Here is a 24,354-nt window from a genome sequence, read left to right as displayed (position 1 = left end):
GATTTTGGTTATTTTGGTCAAATTATGTAACTAAATTGCTTTTACTTTAATGAAATTTTTAAATTTTCTTTGAATTTTGTCAAGAGTCAAAGTTTGAAAAGTCAATGTGACACCTCAGACTCGTATCCGGGTCGGGTACGGGTTAGTGTTACATTACATACTGAACCAACTTGAAAGAACCTACTTTACCAAAATCAACCTACACCTCAAATCAGTCAATAATTTTGACACTTGCCATAGAACTATGATTTTTGAATGATTTAAAAGTGTATTTGATTTATTTGATATTCATTAAATTCATTGTTTATGATTTGATTATATTGTGAACCTGAAAGGGGTAATACTTTACAAAATTCTTTCATTCTTCAATAAAGAAAGGAGAAAAAAACATTTTCAAACAGGACAGTCTCAAATGAGGAAGGTTCTTGAAACAATTGTTGTTTATTCTACCTCTGTTGTAGAAAAATAATGAACGAGGCCAGAATAATGAAGCACTTCACATTTTTGAAGGCAAGTGGTCCAAGAAGCCAGAAAGTCTGGAAAATTGAACTTGTGACAATCTCCTATGACATTATTAGCAGCTCATCAAGAAAGATTATCGTTTATCTCATGCTGAGGGCGATAAGCATCACCAGACAGATTATTTTCCCCAACCATCAATTCATGTTCTCTAGAAGATTACATCATAGAGCCATGAACAAGTCACTACATGCACTCTGGTTATACCGTGGTGCTAGCTCAAGTCTTAATACATCATTGTGCTTCTTTCATGCCGATCATTTTCTTTGTCAAGATGATATCCATTATGTCCTGCAAAAGATTGTTGAACTGAAATCTAAACTTGCGGCACAGAATATGACATTGGAGCGGATTCTACACTTGTATGCCTTTCATATTGGGTAACATTGGTTATAGGATTCCAAAAGTAAAGATAACCAGTTTTACTGTCAATTAAACCTTTCCATGGTTCGGGAAGAGTGTGATATAGCAGTGAGTATCTTAAAGCAGCAGAAGAGGCAGTCACTGTAGCATTCAATGCAAGAAAAGACGCCAACAAAAATCCTCGAGTCGATCTTGATGATGTTTAGTGCTTCCATTAAGGTTGTTACGTGGATGCCACTGACAACAAGGTCGAATTCGACAAATCTACTCATCAATTGCTCCAACCGAACATCATTCAGTTCTTGCACATCTGTTTTCAAAGATATGCTAAGACAGTAGAAGGCGACCTCTGCATCACTGATCCCAGAAAAAAAAGACAGGATATTGATATCACCGGAGAACATGTCTCTAACAGCTCCTCATGTATGGTTTTTAAGGAAACCTAGAAGCATTTCCACCTCATCAGGTTCAAGTGGAACAATTTTATTCCTTCCAACCCATACCAGATTCCATTTTCAGCACTCATCAAGAACATACTTCTGGACACTCGAAGGTGACTCATCGTCATAAGCTTCAAGAGCCTTACGGATCATTTCTGTCAATTTGGCACTTCTTGTACATGTTTGTAAACAGTTCAACTTTATCCCAGAAGGTCACCAGTTTGTTGTTAATGGAAAAGCATCATGTATGGTGCAATAAGAAAGTAGAATAAGAGGAAATTTGTTCTCAATTGGCAGATTATGAACATAGCCCCTTTTCAGTGTAGCAGCATGAAAATACTTCGAATCTACAAATTCTGGCTCTACATCAGTACTGTGACATTTCAGTCCAAGCACCAACTGGAGCAAGTGCCACTTTCTTGTAGTAGAAATAAAGAGGCCCAATAGCATCATCTAGAAGTGTTCTTTGAGTTATTTGATCTGGTTCGGTAAGAACCCCAAAACCAATCATTGGATTAAAAAATGAACTGCATGATCGTCTTCATTAAGAAGCTTCTTTTCAAGCTTCCTCTGTTTCTTCCTTTTCCAAAAATCATAGCCAGAGTTTCGTCTTTGCTTGTAATTGGGGTCATTGCATAATTGCTTCCTATCTTCTACTTAAAGAAGTGCATCAACAGCCTTAGCCATTTGAGCAGCACATATAAAATCTGTCAACTCTGTAATTGATGAATTCGGACCACATCTCTCCATGGCTATTGAAGCCTCAACCTCTGAATATCCTATTTTTGTCAAGTATAACTGTTTATTCTCCTCATCAGAATAAGAATTCAGGATTTCCTCGGTATCAGAAAGAACTATCAATATCTGTGAAATCATCCTGAAAGATCGCTTCATAATCAGATGAGTTGTTATCAGAATCAACATGTTCCATGGGTGTGGATTTTTGATGAGTCTGTACCACTGTATATGTAGTCTTGCTATTGTATCAGATTAATGTTCACATAAATTGGTTTATCTCCCACATAAAAGTATATTTTAGAGATGGCCTTCACTGAAAGATGATAAGCCACTGTTTCAGCCTGGAACGGATTACCAAGCTATTTATATTGCTCTGTCTGACTAAATCCCTCCAGATACAGAAAATGGTCACCTCATTCAGAAGACACATATCTCAGACATTTTTGTCAGAATGATTGAGTACTTCTTAAGTGTGACAACATGAAGAGAATTTCTCCAGTTACTTGATAATACTACTGTTTAGTGATACCAAAATGAGAGTATTCAAGATAAACAGATTTGGGGCACGAATAAAGCTACAAGTACCTACAACAGTTCATTGTCAAAATTGGACCTCGTGGGGATCATTACATTTCAGTCAAATAGACATTAAGAGTGAATCAGAAAGATCTAGAGGGACATCTTGAGGGTCCATTTTAACCAGAAATAGAATAGTGGGGCATTTTGAAGGCTCACAACAATATGAATATTTGGGAATTCTTGGAGGCTCATCTCAACAAGAAGTAATGTTGAGCACACTTTTAACATCTGTATCAGTAAATGTTGGGCCATTTTAAAGGTTCCTTCAGACAGATCCATGTGGGGCATTTTGAAGGCTCAGATTAACAAGAAGCAAATATCAGGGCATGCTGAAAGCCCATTTCAATCAGAATTAGGAATGTTGATGCATTTTTGAACGTTCGTATCAACAATGCTGGGACATGCTGAAGGCCCGTATCATTATGTGTTAAAGATCATTACCTTGAACAAATATTTCCAATAAGACAGAAAGAATGAAGAATGAAAATGGTGAAACATTGACAGTAGAGCTGACTATACATTATTGTTTCGTTCATCAGATAATTACATCAGGATCATATTGTTGAACAAATATCTACTCAGCAAGAATGGTTTCAAATACTCAATCTTCTTAAACCATGTGTCACATAACAGTATGTTCTTTGTTAAGCTACATCATAGTTGTATGAATAAGGATGGTCCCCAGGCAAACCATTTGATCCAGGGTTCAGTTCCTCAAGATCTCGGCTTTGAATTTGGTCTTTTGTGTGACAATAATGATTGAACATATTTCTTTGAGATTTCTGGCAGTTAGTTTTCAACCGCGCTGTTGAAATCACAAAGTTGTTTTTCACATAAGACTTGATGATATTAAATAAAGAGGCTCAACTAATGTTATTCTTATTCCCGTTGTTACCAGGGTTATCATTACCAGCCAGGGTGAATTGAGTTTTCATCTATTCAGTTTATCCTGTGTGTTTCATCCCCAGCGGCGAGAATTCTATAAACCTCATTCTATATATGGATCCTATAGCTTAAGTGTTTCTACTTTCTATAATGCTCATTTCGGAAGAAAACGTGATCGATATCACACTTTCCCTTGCTCGAGATGATATCAAGATCAGTTGGTATCTTTTATTCAACTCGACACTAGCATATATCGTGAATTTGACCAACTTTTTGGTCATACCAACATCTCACTTGTATCCCCACTGAGTTTTGTTCTCAAACGGTTTTATGACATCATACAAAAGCGTTGAACACTATGAAAGAACTTTCCTGATTAGAAATCTGTGCAGAAGCCACAGAAAATGATGAATGTGTTGTCAAAATGTTTTACAAACCAGTGATTATGGTGCTGAGCCAATGTTGTGATCATATGGTTTTCATTTATTGATGCAAGATGAAGTTCTTCAACCCCAGATTAGAAGTGAGATATATGAAGATTTCTTTCCACATAAGGGAAGCTGAAATTTTGACAACAAGAAACTAGTGGATCCAACTAAGATTGAACGACAGGTTGTTGTTAAGCATCTCAACATGATATGGTATGAGTTGTCTTGTTCGAGATCCAATTAAATATGGAGACATGAAAGAAATTAGGATAAATCTTCCTTATGATATGTTTCAAAGAGTCAAATTAGAACAGACTCTACTCTCCTAATTAATCCCTACTGAGGCATACATATCTACATCTATATTCTTCAAAGATGATAAATTCTCTTTTTAAAGATGATAGATTCTCTTTTCGAAGATGAAAGCTTTATTGGATTTCTACACAAGTCCAGACAAAGAAAGTTGATGTTACCAAAGACAAAATGGGGCATCAAAGTCATAGTTCTGACTACAGCAAGAGTTCCACAAATAAAACATTTCTTTGAGACTTAAATGAAGCAAAGAAGACACAAAGATACAAGTTGATCAGATGATTCTGCAGAAATGCAAGCTTGATAGCATAAGTTTCTACACTGATATCCAGAGATAACCCTGGCAATAAATGATGAAGTGAAGGAAGACCAAGTTCACCACTTTGAAGTCAAATGAAGATTGCATCAACATTCATGCATTCATAAGAATATCATTTACACAATAGATAATGCATTACATTGATACATATGATTGCATTCAAACATAAGGTTTTGCAGATCTTCATATGAAAAAGAAGATTCATGATGAACAATACTTTATAAGAAGAATGTAGAATTCAAAACCTCGAATGCAGGAATCACGCCAACATCTGAAGAATATATGGACGCAATCCACAAGAATGAACATTATTTTGAGATTTGGTCATGTTACCTAATCAACATGTTATTTTGAAAAATAATGAGAAAACGATTTCCATAGTTTCTCATTCAATCTTTTCTAAAAATAAAATTGTTGAAAAGTAAGAAAACGATTTTCATAGTTTCTTACTTAGTAAACTATTTCCCACATCTGTAAGTCCTACAGTGCATGATGTTTCCAAAAAGCCTTCGAGAGCTTTTTGATGTTTTCAAAGCCTTAGGGTCATCTATAAGTCCTACAGTGCATGATGTTTCCAAAAAGCCTTCGGGAGCTTTTTGATGTTTTCAAAACCTTCGAGTCAGCTGTAAGCCCTACAGTGCGAAATGTTTTTTTAAAACATTTCCAGAAGAGTTCATAATGAGAAGAACTCATCTGAAGAAGGAAGAATAATTCATAATTAGAAAAAACTTGTTCAAACTTTTCGCTTAAATTCATCATTCATGGATCAAAATTTCCAGAAGAGTTCATAATGAGAAGAACTCATCTGAAGAAGGAATAATAAGTTCATAATTAGAAGAACTTGTTCAAACTTTTCGCTTAAATTCATCATTCGATGGATCAACATTGCCAGGTAGAGTTCATAATGAGAAGAACTCATCTGAAGAAGGAAGAAAAGTTCATAATTAGACGAATTTGTTCAACCTTTTGCTCGAATTCATCACTCGGTGGATCAGCAGTGCCAATTAGAGTTCATAATAAGAAGAACTTATCTGAAGAATGAAGAAAAAGTTCATAATAAGAAGAATTTGTTCAACCTTTAGCTTTAATTCATCACTCGATGGATTAGCTTTTCCATAGAAAGATCATAATGAGAAGAACTTATCTGAAGAAGAAGAAGAAGTTCATAATGAGAAGAGCTTGTTCAACCTTTGTATGACTCTATCACAGAAAGAGATAGATCAACACCAACTTTTCCATAGAAAGTTCATAATGAGAAGAACTTATCTGAAGAGGAAGAGGAAGTTCATAATGAGAAGAACTTGTTCAACCTTTTGCATGACTCTATCACAGAAGGAGATATATCATCATCAGCATTTCCAAAAGGAGTTCATAATGAGAAGAACTCATCTGAAGAAGAAGAAGTTCATAATGAGAAGAATTTGTTCAACTTTTTGCTAGATTACTTCACAGAAGGAGATGAATTGTCATCCCCAGTGGAAAAATTAGGAAGAATATATCTTTGAAACCTTAATTTGTTACGTAATAACACAATAATTTTTATGTTGATCCTCTTACAAAGAAAGGAAGCGGTATAGGAGTTGCTTGTAACACCACCTTTTCTTGCTTTATTATTGATGACTAAATATGGTTTGTAAATAGTAACGGATGCAAGTGTTAACCTTTGGATTTTTTTATGTTAATTGTTCATTTTATTATGATGTTTGATGTCCATCTTAAAATTTTATTTATATTCATTTCATATAAAAAGCTTATATTATTAATATAAATGTATTTATCTTAAAAATATTTATGAATGCACCACGGTTTGTAAATATAACAGATAACCTATTTAGAAAAGAGCATTTCTGAGCTTCAAGGGAAGCCATTGATAGAGGAACGTAAGTGGTTCTAATGAAATTGACCCATTCCATGCATTCTAAGTCAATGATCAATCTTTGTCGGACTCGTGCATTCTTCTGGATTCAAAAAAAGTAAACGACCTTTCTTAAAACCATCTCATACATAATAATTTTCTTAAAAGAAACAATTAACCAACTAATCATGTCAAGAGTCGTAAGACGCTGCTTCATGATTCTGATATCGATACTCGTAATGGCTCAACCGGGATTAGGGTTTATATTCTGGGAAGTGGTGTATCACATTCATCTACTTAACCGGATGACAAGCAATGTTCAGCCGCTGATCGTTAATTTGAAGTCAAAAGATAATGATCTTCAACCGCAAGCTGTTCCGCAGAATAGTGATTTTCATTTCCAGTTAAAACCTAGCTTCTGGGGAACACGCTTTTCTATTGTATCATTTTAAAAAAGTTAACTCATTTATTTAACAATTCCTAAACGATCAAACCTTACCCTATTATAAATAATGAGGAGTAATCGATCGTGAAATAATAAGAAGAAAATAAACAGACATATAAGTTTTACGTGAAACAATTTTGAGAAAAAACACTGATAAACGAGAAAAATTCATTATGTCGATAATAAAATATAAAAAAAAAAAGCTGTAAGAGAATGGCTGAGGAAAACATCTAATACTCTAAAAACCCATCATTGATGGCTTTTTCTCTCTTTTCATTTTTCATCAAACAGATTACATCGTAATTTTCTAAAATCAAACTAAAATAAAATTAGAATCACAATTTATAACATTCAAAAACTTCCGGGGGGTCTTTTATGGGTAGTGTGTGTTGGTTGCTTCGAATGCAGGAGTTAATGATTATGGTAAAAGCAATCAAAGCAAGCGAACACAGAGCAGTACAAAGACATCGTTTTCCACTTTAATTTACTTCTTCCTGTATGCAATCATTCATTTATGACAAGTCACCTACATGTAACATAATGAGCTGCTTAAACATTTGTATAGGAAATGCAGTAACCACTCAATTATGAGATTTGTGTCAACATAACCCATGTTTTTGGTGTAAAATCCAAGAGTTAAATCATATTTTCTTGATTCTTTGGAGATACTGAAGATTTCAGCTTTAGGTGTCCCCAAATGCATGCACCTGGCCGCTTAGCTAATGGCATTGATTAATCTACAGGAAGTCAGGAGCAGAGGTGTAATGGGACGCTACCATCCAAAACAAACAATCTCTTGTTCCATTCAACACTTTGGAGTTGGAAATGGACTAGCAAGTAACGTGCAACATCATTATTGCATCTTGTTGGATTTTTTTATTGCTGACAAATGAAATTCGGTGAAAATTATCTGACATTATTACTTACCATCATGCGTGATTCTGATTGTTCCCTACATTCCAATTTTACTTTTGTTTTAAAAACAAATAAATGGTTTTAAGAATTGTATAGTACTAAGTGGGTAAACATTGAGTTTTTCATGGCTTGCAATTCCAAACCTTGTTGAGGTTAGTGGGGAGTAAAAAACTTTTGATATGCTTTTATTCTCAGAATCAAATCACTTTTTGATAAGAACAAAGCACTTGAGTTTCATGGAACACAGAATGCTGATCTCTTTCCTTTTGCTTTTAAAGCAGTGATAGTGTAAGAGGCAAATTAGGGTCGGTTCTATTTTGCATTTTCCTTTCTCTGTTCACTATACTTTGATGCCATAATCTTTGCTGTATCCTGTTTGAACATGGTGATAGGAACAACAGCTGAGAATCAAATCTGTTCTCCATTTCATCTCTTCAGACCTTGTTTACTTTGTGTTTCAATCCTTGTTCCCTCAATCGTTTTGTCTAGTTTCCTTGGTCTGGAATTCTCTGTCATCATTTTCACAACTGGAATCTTGATTTTATCAACGAGTTTCATTGTCAAATTCTCCAAGAGAACAAAGGTGGTTTCAATAGAGGAATCGGATACTGCCCAAGGAGCAGCTGATGATGGCACTGTGAATGAGTGCAAAGCTGATGGGTCACTAGATTTGACATCAGAGAGTGAAATCAGCAGTGATGGTTCAGGGTCAGGTGGAAACGGTGAGCTGAAATGGATGGTTTCAGGTAATGTGGAGCCAAACCCTGAAATCTCAGATGAATATTCAACCTCTGATGGTGATGAAGAAGAAGAAGAATGTCTCATTGAAATTGATATCCCAAGCAATGAAGAACCAAAACAAAATATGCAGTCCAGTTTCCCAACTTTCTTGCCAGAATCTATTTTCCAGCGGCAAGACCTTGTGGAACTGTTGGCAGAAATAAATGAGGAAGAAAATTTAATTGAAATTGACATTTCAATGGGTTCTATCAAGTGTCCAGCTTTTGAAATCGAAGCTTAAGAGTTTAAATCAGTATTTTGCAGACTTAATTCATTACTATTTTGGCTATGAATTAGGGTTTCTTATTATGAAGTTTAATGGTTTGTTGAGCTTGACACACATTGCAGAAAAGGAATCAACATTTTCACTTTTATATTGCATGTGGAATTATTGCTGTTGGGGGCCTTTTCTCATTGAAATGAATTCATTAGGGAAAAATCGATAATTTTATGTAAAATATATTAATTTAATTGATAAAAGATTAAAAGAATATTTTTATTATAATTTTTAATGTTGGTGTAAATATATTTTTATCTTTTTCATATTCATTCACAACGTTCTATCAAGACGCATGTTATACCTAAAAAAAATAAATCCTCAACCGTTGGATTTAAAAATAAACGAGAAACTGAACAAGATCAAAGCCGTCCATTACAGCCCCTTTCGAGTTCCGCGCCATTTTCCGTCACTCGCCCTCACGTCCGACGTGGCACTTAACTACTTTTTAAATCCGGGTTTCAAGTCCGGCAACTTCGGGAGAAAAACATGAAGCTAATTTAGTAATTTATTTCGCAAAATTAGAACTCTACTGGGCCTTTCTGTCAAGCTTTTGAAGGATAATAAAGTGAGCTCTTGCACATCACTGTAAGTGTTTCCTTTTTCCTGCTGAGTCTTCAATTTGTATATTTTTTTGGGGATATTTGTATATCATTTATCAACAAAGATGCTCCCAGGGAACTCTGAATCGAAGGTATTCTCATTGACTATCTCTTTTTACTAATGATTTTGATGTTTGAATTCGGTATTTTGGTGGTCCATACTCCATAGGTATTAATAGGCTGCTTTGGCATTTACAGGGCCGTGGTTCTGCTCTTAAAGATATTCCTAATGGTATGTGTGTTTTCCCCCCTTAGGTCAGTAAAATTATTATTATTTATATCCTGCATTCTTTACACAGGTAGTGTTTTACAGTGGGCTTGTTTGATGCTATAGATCTTTGATATTGTTCAGAACTATGATGCAAGTTAAGTGACATCTGCTATGTCATTTGCAGCAGTGGCATTCAAGTTGTCTAGAAGGAAGCCTGATGACACTTTCAGAGGAGAGGGAAGGTAATTTGATTTCTGTCAAAGCTGGTCTGTTTATACCCGGGCTTTTCCATTTCTCGCTTTATAGGGCATATCGAACTTACAAACACACATAAATAATCTCTAATGATACATGTGTGCATGAGTATGGCCATGTGCGTTTGCAAAGAAACTATCTCTGTAGGTCTTAGGTTGCTGCAGAAGTATATTGCTGATTTTGATTGCTGATTTTTCTTTAGGAACTGCACTTATGGGCTTTCTATATTCATTTGTGATAATTACAGGAAAAGCAAAAAACTAAAGTAAAAGAGAAGTTGCTGGAGTTTTTCGACTAAGGCTAATGCGAGTAAGGTTTGTTGATTGTTTCTGTAATTTGTGTTTTAATTCTGTCTAATGAAAAAGGAAATGATGACATTTTACTGCTTTGATTCATGAAGAACCTGTTCTTAGTTAGAGTCATTTAATACTCGTGCAAAATTTTCAGTAAAAATCCTACTTGTATACGCTTGTCAATGGATTCTTTTGTCTTACATGGGATGGAGTAAATTGGTGGATAGGCGACTGTGTATACATGTGAATTCTCATATTTATGAGTAATCTTTTCATTTTTAAATTCTTTTCCTCTCTAGAAAGTCAACGTTTTGTTGTTTATAAATGTTTTCTGTCTGAAGACCCTCGTTTATATAATTTTTATAGTGGGAAAAGTACTGAATTTTGTATTCCCTTTTTCCTATCTAGGAATGCTTCAGTTATATCAAATTCGATCCTGCTACCATGATTGTGCTTCAATAAGAGTAGGGGTGAGTTTTATGGTTTTCATGAGCTTCGTTTTAGTGACACAATTAGAACTATTCAAATCAATGTCATTTGTAAGAGGGCCTGTAATACTACTACTTTCACTAGTCTGAACATATCGCTAATTAAGTAATTCGACGATAAAGAAGTTGACCATCTCTGATGGTGGTTAATAAGCTTAAAATGAACATGCAGGAAGATATCATTGCAAAGCCGGTAGACATTTTGGAAGCCCCTCGTGCTACAACTACTGTTCTACTTGCTGAAAGACGGTCTTCAACGTTAACCGCAGCTTTGCTAACTGTCTGATTCTTTTACATGATTTATTTCCTACCTATAGTTTACAAGGTAAATACCTTTATATTTGTATACTTTTACTTGCTAAATTTAAAAAGTTATATTTTATATCAACAACCAGCTGATTTAATGGGATGAGGTACTATATTCTTTAAACAAGGTCAAGGTTTGAACTTTGGCGTTTGTGAATAGAGTAAATTGGGTTAGGAGTGTTGCTCTCACCTTTACAGTACCCGATTTAGATTAGTCGATAAATAGATCAAATATCAATGATTAATTCAAAAATATATATATTTTATCATTTTTATTATTGTTTTATTAAATTTTGATAATTAAAATATTGGATGATGTGACCTGCTAATATAATAATTTATTTTTTATTTAAAAAAATACTAATTATGAATATTTTTATAAACTCAAAGTAATTTAAGAAGTTTTCAATTTATTTTTCTTTTAATATGTTTTTTTTCTGTTGATACTTTTGTGGAAATATTAGCTTTCCCCGCTTGGAGGTGATGCTTAAGGACAACCTAATATAAAACTAATAAAATATATTATCAGAAATATTAATATTTTTTAATATTTTTGATAAAATTTTACTTAAAATATTATTTTTTTATCAAAAATATTAATATTAGAGGTTACATAAAATATTATTTTTCCTACTGAAAATGTTAATATAAAGATGATCATTTTAAATAATGAAATTAATATTTTCGATAAAAATAACATTCTACCAAAAATATCAAAAAATTATTAAATTTTTTTATAACATATTTCTTTAATTTTATATTAAATTGTCATACAACCATTGTTTTGAAAACCGGACCGGATCGGCCGGTTCAATCGGGAATCGTTGCCTAGTTCGATTCAATCTAAACCGGTTGAACCGCTACTAGTGAACCGGCCAGAACCGCTGAACCGTTCGAACCGGACCGTCTGAAAACCGGAAAAAATCGGAATTTTTTTTTTTAAATTAAACCAAACGTTGTTTGTTAAACGAGCCAAGTCGAACTCGAGTATTGCTGAGCTTGACTCGAACTTGAAAACTTTAAAAGTAAGCTCAACTCCACTCAAACTCACAAGTTAAAAATTATCAAGTTCAACTCGAACTCGAAATATAATATTGAAACTTGAACTCAAAAAGGCTTGAACTAAAAAAAATTTAGAAGCTCAATTAAAGCCTAAAATTCGAGCTTGATTGAAGTGAAAGAATAGTTCACTTAATGCTCACCAAAAGGCTCCATGATTTTGAATGTCAAATTACCTCTATTATTTATAGAAGTTAGTTGTGATGCTCTTCTATGTTTCTTAGCAATGTGTGTTTTGTTCTCATATTTTTACTCTTTAGACTTTTGGGATGCTCTTCTATGTTTCTTAGCCATGTGAGATTATTTTAAAAAAAATTAAACCAAACAATATCATTTTGTTATGATTTTTTTAGCCCCAAATTTATTTTTTTATTATAGTTATATAATTATATTTATTATTTAATATGTTTTACCTTAAATATTATGTTGTAGTTAATTTGAATCATTTTGTTTCACTTGATTTTATGATTTTTAATTTATATATGTTATGACTTGTGTAGACAACTATTTTCTTAAAAGATATAACTAGCAAGAGTTTCTCTCCTAAGGGGACTCTTCCACCACCATATCTTTTAAATTAACAACTACACCAACAAACGTGCAACAACCGGGCAAGGAGTCTAGTTACATTAGGATTCTATTGTTGATAGGATTCTAAGAATAATTAGTTTTTTTTCACTATAAATACATGTAATCCTCCCCATTTGGAAGACACGGATTGTGATACGAAATACAATCAGAAAATACGAGCAATCTTAGAGTGAAATTAGAGTTTTTTTCCTGCAAATTTTCGAAGAGAAATACAAGGTAAATATAGTATCTTTTTCGATTTTATGCTTGCATGCTTGTGTCTTGTTACATTTTGTATTCGAAAAACACCAAAGAAAACGATTTTTTTTACCGATGAACAAGGGCATTTTTCGGGATCTATTTTTATAGATCTAGCCCCCGAGGCTTCTTTTCTTGAGAAAATACTTTGATTTTCGGAATGGGTGTGAAAAATGGGTAATCTCACTCTTGGTCCCCTCTGTTTTTTAAAGTATTTAATTGCCCCCCAAAATCAATGTTTTCTCTTCAAAATTGGACCTTCACGTTTCGATTCTTTCGATTTAGTCACTTTTTGAAATCCAACTTTTTCCCCTCATTTTATTTATTGTATATTTTTTATTATATTTATTTACTTTCACGTTATTATATATACACATTTTTTTATGTTTACTATTATTTTATTATTATTATTTTCTCATGTATATATATATTCTTTTTTATTTATTTTGTCTTCCTAGTGTTTATTTACACATGTATATATATATTTTTTCTTTTCTTACCTTTATTTATTTTATTAATATTAGTATATATATATATATATATATATATATATATATATATATATATATATTTAAGTATACTTTTCTTTTCATTTACAATATTTCTCTATTTTTGTTTCGAATTATTATATTATATTAAATTTTTTCTATATATATATATTATGTCATTTTATGTATAAGTATAGATGTATTATTATTATTTAGTTACTACGTATATTTTTTGTTATTATATTTTGTTCTATACGTTTCTATATATATTTCTTATTTTTCTATTATTATTTTTATTTAATACTATGTACATCTTCATTTTTGTTGTGTTTTATCTTTTTTTTTATCTAACGTGTTTCTTGACTTTTCAAGGGTGTTTTTTTAAAACAATCAGAGGTAAGTAATCAAGGTCAAATTTTACCTTTTAATTTAAACTTATAATTTTCTTAATTTAAAACAACTGGAAATTACGTAGTACCGAAAGGGCAGTTCAAGGTGCTAACCCTTCCTTGACTGTAACCGACTCCCGAATCCGACATGTCTCTGGTAAAACGCATATCAGGTAAGAAATAAGGTATCTGGTCTACCTATTTGTTTTAAAATAAAAGATCGGTGGCGACTCCAATCCATCTAATCTAAGTCGAAGCCCAATTTCGGGGCCCAACCGAAAGACGGTTGCGACAGTTTGGCGACTCCGCTGGGGACACAGGTAAGTGAGTCAGGCTAAGGTAATTTTCAGTTGTCTTTTTAATGAAAAAGGTAAGTTTAAATTTTAAGGTAACATTTTGATCCTTATTACTTACCTTTGATTATATTTTTTTCGAGTAAATAGTTGAACTGACCGTTTTCTAATGATTTCAGCTTCCCGAACTTTTTTCATCTAAAGGCTCTAAACCCGAGCCCCGAACCCTGTTTAAGTGGGGGTAAAAGCGACGCATTCGTGTGAATTTATTCACCGCATATGCCTAGCAAGTAGCCTTCGGGATTCATATACCTTATGTCTTCGTGTGAATTTATTCTCCGCATAGACATAAGGGAATGTATCCTCTCGAGTTTAACTTAGTCCACACAAGCCTGTGATGGGTTTAAGACTAAGGGTCTGGCAAGCCCAAGGGAGCACCAGCAAGGAGAACTCGGGTACCGTTTTTATAACCTAAACCGGGAGACTTTGAAGAATTAGAGCCTACCCCAGAACCTCATTTCCAAACCTAGGATGTCTGAATTATTTCATGTTTTACTTTCTCTTCAAAGCATGCGAACTAGACAAATATGCGGTTAGGATTTGTTTGAAATTAGCATGCGGGATAGAGATCATGTCCGAGTAGGAATACTAAGCATCTTCGGGTAGATATCATGTGGGGTAGGATTTTTCATTTTTTTATTTTGTTTTACTTCACTAATTTTTTTTTTATTTTCTCTCTTTTATTTTATTTCCATCATTTGCATCATTCGAAAGAGGTGTTGATCCACAAAAAACGTGTTTGTTAAACATGAATAATCTGCATTAATGGACAGAGGGGTTGTAATACAAGAGATGAAAATACAGAGGACAGTCTACAGGGCGACTATGTGTCACATTCAATCCAGAAGACGTGGTACCCGCAATCGAAGAATATGTCACTTTGCTACATTGTAAAGGACTTCGAATGGACCGGAATTTACACTGAGCACACTAATGTCAAATTTTTGAGAGGAAAAGGCTGTAGGGGCAAGACGAGGAAAAAGGTTACTGACCCGGAGATTCCTTTCAAAAACTACGAGAACAAGATGAATTCCAGAAACAAGTCGATAAGCTTCGGATGGAGGGCTTCAATGACACTTTCGTTAGAAACAAGCTCGGCAGAAAGTGAAGGTCGGAGATGCAGTCCTTCGAGACCTTTTTTGGGGCAAACAGCTTGTCGCTTGCACATTTTAGCCAAAGGAGCCTGAACGGTTCGACAGGATATTCAACCGTGACAGACGAATGCAGAAGACTAGTCAACATGTCAGAAGCTGTTAGGATATTTTTGTCTCTTAAAAGATAAAATACTTTTGTCCCCAATAAGGATTATTCATAATAACAGGCACATTTTTTGGATCAATGCCTCGAGCATTTCATGCATGATGCATCATGCATTTAGAAATATTCTGCATTTTATTATTTTCCTTGCATTCGCATCAACTAACGGAAGAATGTCTCAATAAAGGAATAAATACTGGATACACCGCCTCAAGCGTTGGACACACATCATCCGCATAACATCCACTTGAAAAAGAAAAGACAAATGGAGGCCAGAATCGCTCAAATCGAGGAGAACATGGCCAAATTGCAAAAAGAACTTGAAGATAAGATAAACCAGAGTAGTCTGAGTATTCTGAATACAATCATGAAGAACCAAGAATCTTTGGTTGATCAGATCGTTGCCAAGTTAGTTGGCCTACAACAGACCAGTGCGCCTGGGGCAGGTTCACTGGAAGGGGTAACTATACAACCTATCCCACAAATGGTTGTCTCACCTGAAATCTTATCTGGATTACAAGGGGACTCATATGCTATCAAAGGGAAAGCCATATCTGGTGCAAATATACAAGCTTTCGCGACCAACACTCATCCGGAAGACTATCACATCCCAGATTTTGACGAGGATGATAAGACAAAGAAGATGGAAAAGAAGATCAAGATGTTAGAAGATCAAATGAAGATGGTCCAAGGGGACCATGATTATTATGGAGTGGATGCAATGGAGCTGAGCCTGGTTCCAGATTTGGTGCACCAAAGTTTAAAGTTCCTGAGTTTGAGAAGTTCGACGGGAACAGCTGCCCTTCAGCCCATATCACTATGTTCTGTCGGAAGATGACAGGATATGTAGGGAATGACCAACTTCTGATCCACTGTTTCCAGGAAAGCCTGTCTGGTTTAGCCATCCGGTGGTACAACCAGCTCAGCCGAACTCATATCAAGATATGGAAAGACTTAGCCAAGTCTTTCTTAGAACAATACAAGCATATCAACGATATGAGACCAGACCGGGTTATACTACAAAGCCTGGAGAAAAAGCACAATGAAAGTTTTCGACAATACGCACAACGATGGAGGGATCTGGCTGTGCAAGTTCATCCACCCTTGGATGAAAAGGAAACTAGGAAGCTATTCGTACAAACCCTGAAAACGCCTTACTTCGGGCACCTAGTGGCAATCACATCGGGAAGTTTCTCAGATCTAGTTATGGCTGGAGAGATGATCGAGCTAGCTATAAAACAAGGAAAAATTGAGGGAGATGACTCCAGTAAGAAGCCTCCCATGAAGAATATCAACAATGTTAGCACCTACAACGCCAACAAAGGTGTTACGGTCTCCATTGCTGTTGTACCATCCGGTAATTCTAAACGAACTCCGAAGGAACCAAGGCAAGAAAAGATTTGCATCAGTCCAATCCCAATGATGTATGAGGAGTTACTCCCAACGCTAGTTGAGAAAAATCTTGTGACCCCGGTCCAATCCAAACCTAGAGAGGCCCTATATCCTGAAGGCCATGATATTAACGCCGTATGCAACTATCATATTGGGAGCTCAGGGCACACCACTGAGAATTGTGGGGCATTGAAACTTAAGGTCCAAGATCTGAACGATTCAGGGGCTTTCACTTTCAATATGTAATGGGGCATTCTGATCGAGAGTCATATGGGGCATCCATTAGGAATTTTGTTGCATTATCAAACATATCATCTTGTTTGAACTTGTTTTTCTTTCGTACTTCTTATGCGTAAACATTTTTAAGTCACTTGACGTTTAAACAAAATGCTCCCCTATTAGGAAATGAGCAAATTTTAATCTTGAATTCCTTGAATATCACCTTAATTAAAAACTGTTTAACAATTGAGGTTGTAAATCTTTGACAAATGACAAGATTGAACCCTGCAAAACAAAGACCCCTTGGTCCTAATTTAAAAGATACATCAGATTACATGTTTTTCTCTTACCAAGCTAAGTTTTCTCTTCTCATGAAGAGTCCATCCAAGGTCTGGCATTCAGACATGTATTAAGAGCGAACAGAATGGGGCAACTAACACTTGAGATTGCAAAACTAATTGGTTTATACCTTTGTTTATGATGTTCAGTGATGATAATGATCTTCATAGATGTAATAGTCGAGTAAGCAAATCTAGTTTAGGTCAGTTGTTTGGAAATTGAACTATAAAGATGAGATCCCTTGACTTTCAAAAAATACCTAGACTATAACAGGTTCTTCTTGACAATCTTAAGAAATTAAATCCGTAAAGCTGAGCTATTCCACTAAGGCAATTGGTTATAGAGGAAACTCGAAAGCCCTGGCTTTATGAATAGATTATGTTCAAACTATGACACTGCTCGGACACTTGTCAATTCGGTGTTTGCTCCACTGCTTTTGTCAGGCCAAAGACTTTGGGATGAGACGAACCCTTCAGTGATTTGTCCCTCTAAAGCTGAGCTATTCCACTAAGGCAATTGGTTATAGAGGAAACTCGAAAGCCTTGGCTTTATGAATAGATTACATTCAAACCATGACATTGCTCGGACACTTGGTAATTCGGTGTTTGCTCCACTGTTTTTGTCATGCCAAAGACTTTGTGATGAGATGAACCCTTTAGTTAAACCTGATAAAAATGATTATAATAATAAGATGTCCCTCTAAAGCAATTGGTTGAACGCCCCGACTTTATGGATTCGGCTAGCCAGACAATGGCAAAATAAATCAAATTTATCTAAAAAAGAAATTTTCGGTAATAATAGACTAAGGGAGTTGAGAAACACCTGTTATAGTCAAATTCACACGAGCACTCAAGAATTTCATTTTTAGACCGATATTTCTGCACTACCTTTGTTAGAAGAGCTTACGAAACTTGAACAAATGGAAGATTTCAGAGAACTGAAACAGAAGTGTTCTGAAAGGTCTAGTCATTGATTATGCTAGTTGTGTCATTTTGTTCGCCTCCGATCAAAATACCAAATCAAGAAAAAGGGGCATGCCATGATCTTCACGATAACCAAATCGATGAAACAAACCCACCTCTAAACCAACTTTTCGATCTTGATATTTGTCAAAGATTTGCAGCTATCAAAGATTAAAAGAGTGTTTGATTCTTTTGATATCCAATGAACTCATGTTTTATGATTTGCTTCAATTGTGAAACCTAGAAAGAGGTAACATTTTCAAAAAGTTCCTTTTGATATTTTTCAAAATTTTGAAAATTCGAAAGAAGAAAAGCATTTTCAAACAGATAAGTTCTCTGGAAGCATATCTTAGAATTCAACAAATAATCGCTCCGAAGCTCAAGATCGAAAATGAGGCAAAGGAAACCATTTTTGGGGCAAAATTTGATAGGGGAAGAAAAAATTGTCTTGAGGTCTGCAAGAGTACACCCTGGTGGAAATGAAGACAAACTGAGTCAGAGATAGGATGAAGACTACACACGCAACCATTCCCCTCACATCTCAACATATACATCAACATGTACATACATGATGTATGAAATTTGCATATTTGCATTCATCATCATGAGCAATAAAAACCTTGATTTTTTTCCTCTCTTGAGGGCAAATTCAACAGTAAATAAATTTCATCTTGGCATACATCAAACATCCATCATCATGATAGTTACATCCCGATACATTTTACAGATCTTTTAGGAGAAGATGAGATTGTCTTGCTTAAGACAGTCTCATTTAATGCAGATGATTATCTCACTTGAGATTGTTTTTCTTAGAACAGACTTTGTCTCACTTAAGACTGTTTTACTCGAAAGAATATTTATTTCCCTCAAGATTGTTTTTCTTAAAACAAGATTTTATCTCGCTTGAGATAGTTTCCCTCGAAACAGAAAGTTTTGTCTCACTTGAGACAGTTTCTCTTTAAACATAAACATTGAAAACATTTCCCTTGAAATGAATTTTGTCTCTCTTGAGATAGTTTCCCTTGAAACAAAATTTTGTCTCCCTTGAGACAGTTTCTCTTGAAACATAAACATTGAAAACATTTCCCTTGGAACAAAATTTTGTCTCCCTTGAGACAGTTTCTCTTGAAACATAAACATTGAAAGCATTTCCCTTGAAATAAATTGTCTCTCTTGAGATAGTTTCCCTTGAAACAAAATTTTGTCTCCCTTGAGACAATTTCTCTTGAAACATAAACATTGAAAACATTTCCCTTGAAATGAATTTTGTCTCTCTTGAGATAGTTTCCCTTGAAACAAATTTTGTCTCCATTGAGATAGTTTCTATTGAAACATAAACTCTGAAAACAGTTTCCCTTGAAACAAAATCTTTGAATATGTTTTACATTAAACAAATTTCGTCTCTCTTGAGACAGTTTCTCTTGAAACAAATTTTGTCTCTCTTAAGACATGTTTTTCTTAAAACAAAATTTTGTCTCCCTTGAGACAGTTTCTCTTGAAACATCAATCCTTGAATATGTTTTTTTGTGTCACCCTTGATACAGTTTCTCTTGAAACACAAAAAGAAATCTTTGAAATTGTTTCTCTTGAAACACAAAAAAACCTTTGAAAATGTTTCTCTTGAAACACAAAACCTTTGAGATTGTTTCCCTTGAAACAAATTTCGTCTCCCTTAAGACAGTTTCTCTTGAAACACAAAATCTTTGAGTTTATTTCCCTTAAAACAAAATTTTGTCTCCCTTGAGGCCGTTTCTCATGAAACAACATATATCTTTAAGATCGTTTCCCTTGAAACGAATTCTGTCTTTTTTAAGACAACTTCTCTTGAAGCATCATTTAAACCGTTACACTCAGCTCAGGCACATACTTGGGATGGTCGAGAAGCATTTCTCAAATCAAAAAATAGAATGTGCACATCAGATTTGAACATTTGAAGAATTCGAGATCAGGGATCAGAACTTGAAGATTCCAGAACTAAGATTCCAGAGAAGCAACCGGAGATCGAGATTTCTCTCCTGAGCCCAAAAAATAACATATGTTGCATATGCATTTTAGGCATACCTAAGAGCATTGCATCCATCTCATCACATATATACATAACTTTTTCAGGTTTTAGCTAGAGCCAATTTCAACTTCACAGCGAAGGATATTGGACTCAAGACAACACAAGTTCAACTTCACAACGAAGGGACGGCTGGTTGTCAACAAACAATTTCCCAATTTCGGAGCCAATTTCAACTTCACATTGAAGGGCATTGGACTCGAGACAGCACAAGTTCAACTTCACAATGAAGGGACGGCTGACTGTCAACAAAACAATTTCCCAGTTCCAGAACCAACTTCAACTTTCACGACAGAAGATATTGGACTCGGAACAGCAGGACCTGCATCGGATTTCAACTTCACGACGAAGGATATCCAATTCTCAGGCTCAACTTCACGACGAAGGGGCCCTATACGATTTCAAATTCACGAACAGATTGACACAACTTCATCTGTAACACCACAACACCAAAGTCTTCAAGACGAGTTTCAGCTTCACAACGAAGTATCTTTGGCTAGAAGACAATCCATGAGCTACTTCCAGTACTCTGAGTTCGATTTCAACTTCACGACGAAGGATTTCAGGCTCAGAATTTTCCAGTTTTGACTCAATCGCACGACAAGGGGGTCATTTCATATTGACAAATCATTTCAAGATGGATTCGACTTCGCGACGGAGGAGCCATCCGCAACTCAATTCGACATGGAGTTATTCTTCGACTCCACTGAACGAAAATTTGTGTCTTTTTATCTTTGTCCTATTTTTTGTTCCACGAAAAAGGACAAAGAGGGGCAGCTGTAGACACCTATTTTCTTAAAAGATATAACTAGCAAGAGTTTCTCTCCTAAGGGACTCTTCCACCACCATATCTTTTAAATCAACAACTACACCAACAAACGTGCAACAACCGGGCAAGGAGTCTAGTTACATTAGGATTCTATTGTTGATGGGATTCTAAGAATAATTAGTTTTTTTCACTATAAATACATGTAATCCTCCCCATTTGGAAGACACGGATTGTGATACGAAATATAAGCAGAAATTACGAACAATCTTAGAGTGAAATTAGAGTTTTTTTCCTGCAAATTTTCGAAGAGAAATACAAGGTAAATATAGTATCTTTTTCGAGTTTATACTTGCATGCTTGTGTCTTGTTACATTTTGTATTCGAAAAACACCAAAGAAAATGATTTTTTTTGCCGATGAACAGGGGCATTTTTCGGGATCTATTTTTATAGATCTAGCCCCCGAGGCTTCTTTTCTTGAGAAAATACTTTGATTTTCGGAATGGGTGTGAAAAAAGGGTAATCTCACTCTTGGTCCCCTATGTTTTTAAAGTATTTAATTGCCCCCCAAAATCAATATTTTCTCTTCAAAATTGGATCTTCACGTTTCGATTCTTTCGATTTAGTCACTTTTTGAAATCCAACTTTTTTCCCTCATTTTATTTATTGTATATTTTTTATTATATTTATTTACTTTCACGTTATTATATATACACATTTTTTTTATGTTTACTATTATTTTATTATTATTATTTTCTCATGTATATATATTCTTTTTTATTTATTTTGTCTTCCTAGTGTTTATTTACACATGTATATATATTTTTTCTTTTCTTACCTTTATTATTTTATTATATTAATATTATATATATATATATATATATATTTAAGTATAATTTTCTTTTCATTTACAATATTTCTTTATTTTTGTTTCAAATTATTTATATTATATTAAATTTTTTCTTATATATATATATATTATGTCATTATTTATATGTATAAGTAGAGATGTATTATTATTATTTAGTTACTACGTATATTTTTTGTTATTATATTTTGTTCTATACGTTTCTATATATATTTCTTATTTTTCTATTATTATTTTTATTTAATACTATGCACATCTTCATTTTTGTTATGTTTTATCTTTTTTTATATCTAACGTGTTTCTTGACTTTTCAAGGGTGTTTTTTAAAACAATCAGAGGTAAGTAATCAAGGTCAAATTTTACCTTTTAATTTAAACTTACAATTTTCTTAATTTAAAACAACTGGAAATTACGTAGTACCGAAAGGGCAGTTCAAGGGTGCTAACCCTTCCTTGACTGTAACCGACTCCCGAATCCGACATGTCTCTGGTAAAACGCAGATCAGGTAAGAAATAAGGTATCTGGTCTACCTATTTGTTTTAAAATAAAAGATCGGTGGCGACTCCAATCCATCTAATCTAAGTCGAAGCCCAATTCCGGGACCCAACCGAAAGACGGTTGCGACAGCTTGCTTTGAATATGACTTGTGATATAAAAAATTATTTTTTATTAAATATTTTTGATATTTTTATTACAACTTAATTAATCCCACATGCATCGCATCATCCTAGGTTTCTCGATGTCCACTTTCAATAACCCTTCACGAACAAAGATGAGTCAGATGACTGACAAGTGCGGTTGTAAAATTGAGTATTATTTAATTATTTTTTTATTCTATAATTAATCTATAATATTAAAATATCAAAGTGCCAAGTGTCAATGTGTCGTTCTAGGAAAAGGTGAACTCCAAATAACCTTTTCTTATCAGTTTGGTCCTAATTTACCATTACAACAACCTTCGCTTTTGTCAACCATAAAATCTACATAAAGCTCCTACTTTCTGTCCAAAAGCTCTACACCATAAGCATCAAAAAACCCTTCCAGTCATGGCGGACTCCGACATAGAATCGGGAGGAACTCAAAACAGCGCTTTAAACGCAGGAGGAAACAACTACCACCTTTCGTCACCGAAAGAACAAGACAGGCTCTTGCCCATCGCCAACGTTGGTAGGATCATGAAAAAGGCTTTGCCCGCCAACGCCAAGGTATCAAAAGAAGCTAAAGAAACGGTGCAAGAATGCGTGTCGGAGTTCATCAGCTTCATCACCGGAGAAGCCACCGATAAGTGTCAGAGAGAGAAGAGGAAGACCATCAACGGCGATGATCTCCTGTGGGCCATGACAACGTTAGGGTTCGAAGACTACGTGGAGCCCTTGAAGGTTTACTTGCAACGGTTTCGGGAGATGGAAGGGGAGAAGACTTCGGTTGCACGTGATAAAGACGCTCCTCTTGATGGCGGTGGTGGAGGCGTCGATGGTGGTTGTGGGGTGTATGAGATGATGGTACATCAGCATCAAGGACACGTGTATGGTTCTGCCGAGTTCCATCGGATGGGTGGTAGGTTGGGTAAAGGTGGGCCGAAGTAGTTCTTCATGCGTCATCATAATCATCATCACTCGACACGTGTATGATCGTGATGAGTTTTATAACTTTGTTAAATTTCAGTCCTACTCGATTTCGGGTGGCCGGGTTAGGTCATCACTGGGTACAGGTGTAAGCTTTTGGTGACTTTGGGCAATCGGAGCTGTAGTAAATCTATCGGGACAATTTTGGGCGAGGAAAAGCTGATTATGATAGGACCCTCGTATTTATTAGCAAGGACACGTGTACGGTGGGGGAGAATGTATAAGCAGTTTCAGGCCCTTGTTATGCGTCTACAACATGGAGAACTTATACTTTAGGGCTGTGGTTTGCGGTAAAAGTACATAACATTAGGTTTATGTTTTATTGTGATGATTGTGAGGTGCACTCTATAAATTATTCATAATTCTATTATCTTATAAGTTATTTTGAGTTGTGTTTATGGATTATCTACATTTTTACATTTACAATTTTTTATAAATTAATAATGATTATAAAATAATATTATTTGAAAAAATTAATAATTTAACAATACATACATGTTCAAATATTTTTACAAACAATGTACTTAAATTTAAAATCCTTGAGGGGTTATCTGTTGTTCAAGTCTTTGGTTGAGATTTGGGTATGTTTCTTTTTCTTTTAATTCTTTTGTTTTACATTTTATTGTTAAATTTTAGAGTTTTTGTTGTATAGGACATAAAAGTTTATTAATGAATTACAATCTACTGATTTAGAAATAAATTTTAATTTGTTTTGTAAAATATTTTTAAATGGTGT

At 34.6% G+C, this 24,354-nt stretch overlaps 2 protein-coding genes across 2 annotated transcripts; both read left to right on the top strand.

Moving 5' to 3' along the window:
* The first annotated feature begins 1,301 nt into the window (after window positions 1-1,301).
* On the top strand, window positions 1,302-23,956 carry LOC120198605 (nuclear transcription factor Y subunit B-3-like). Its single transcript, XM_039199913.1, has 3 exons — window positions 1,302-1,305; window positions 1,927-1,930; window positions 23,019-23,956. The coding sequence occupies exon 3, from the start codon at window positions 23,040-23,042 to the stop codon at window positions 23,577-23,579; it is 540 nt and encodes a 179-aa protein (XP_039055844.1). The 5' UTR covers window positions 1,302-1,305; window positions 1,927-1,930; window positions 23,019-23,039; the 3' UTR covers window positions 23,580-23,956.
* Window positions 7,973-8,857, top strand: LOC120198604. Its single transcript, XM_039199912.1, has one exon. It carries the CDS (start codon window positions 8,181-8,183, stop codon window positions 8,817-8,819), a length of 639 nt encoding a protein of 212 aa, XP_039055843.1. The 5' UTR covers window positions 7,973-8,180; the 3' UTR covers window positions 8,820-8,857.
* Window positions 23,957-24,354: the final 398 nt, after the last annotated feature.

This window comes from Hibiscus syriacus, unplaced genomic scaffold (assembly GCF_006381635.1).
Source record: "Hibiscus syriacus cultivar Baekdansim isolate YM2019G1 unplaced genomic scaffold, ASM638163v2 tig00117056_pilon, whole genome shotgun sequence".
Taxonomy (NCBI): Eukaryota; Viridiplantae; Streptophyta; class Magnoliopsida; order Malvales; family Malvaceae; genus Hibiscus; species Hibiscus syriacus.
This window is presented reverse-complemented; position numbering and strand designations above follow the sequence as displayed.

Bases quoted from the DNA above. Each gene is read 5' to 3' on its own strand.
- LOC120198604 (XM_039199912.1), top strand. From the start codon at position 8,181: ATGGTGATAGGAACAACAGCTGAGAATCAAATCTGTTCTCCATTTCAT.
- LOC120198605 (XM_039199913.1), top strand. From the start codon at position 23,040: ATGGCGGACTCCGACATAGAATCGGGAGGAACTCAAAACAGCGCTTTA.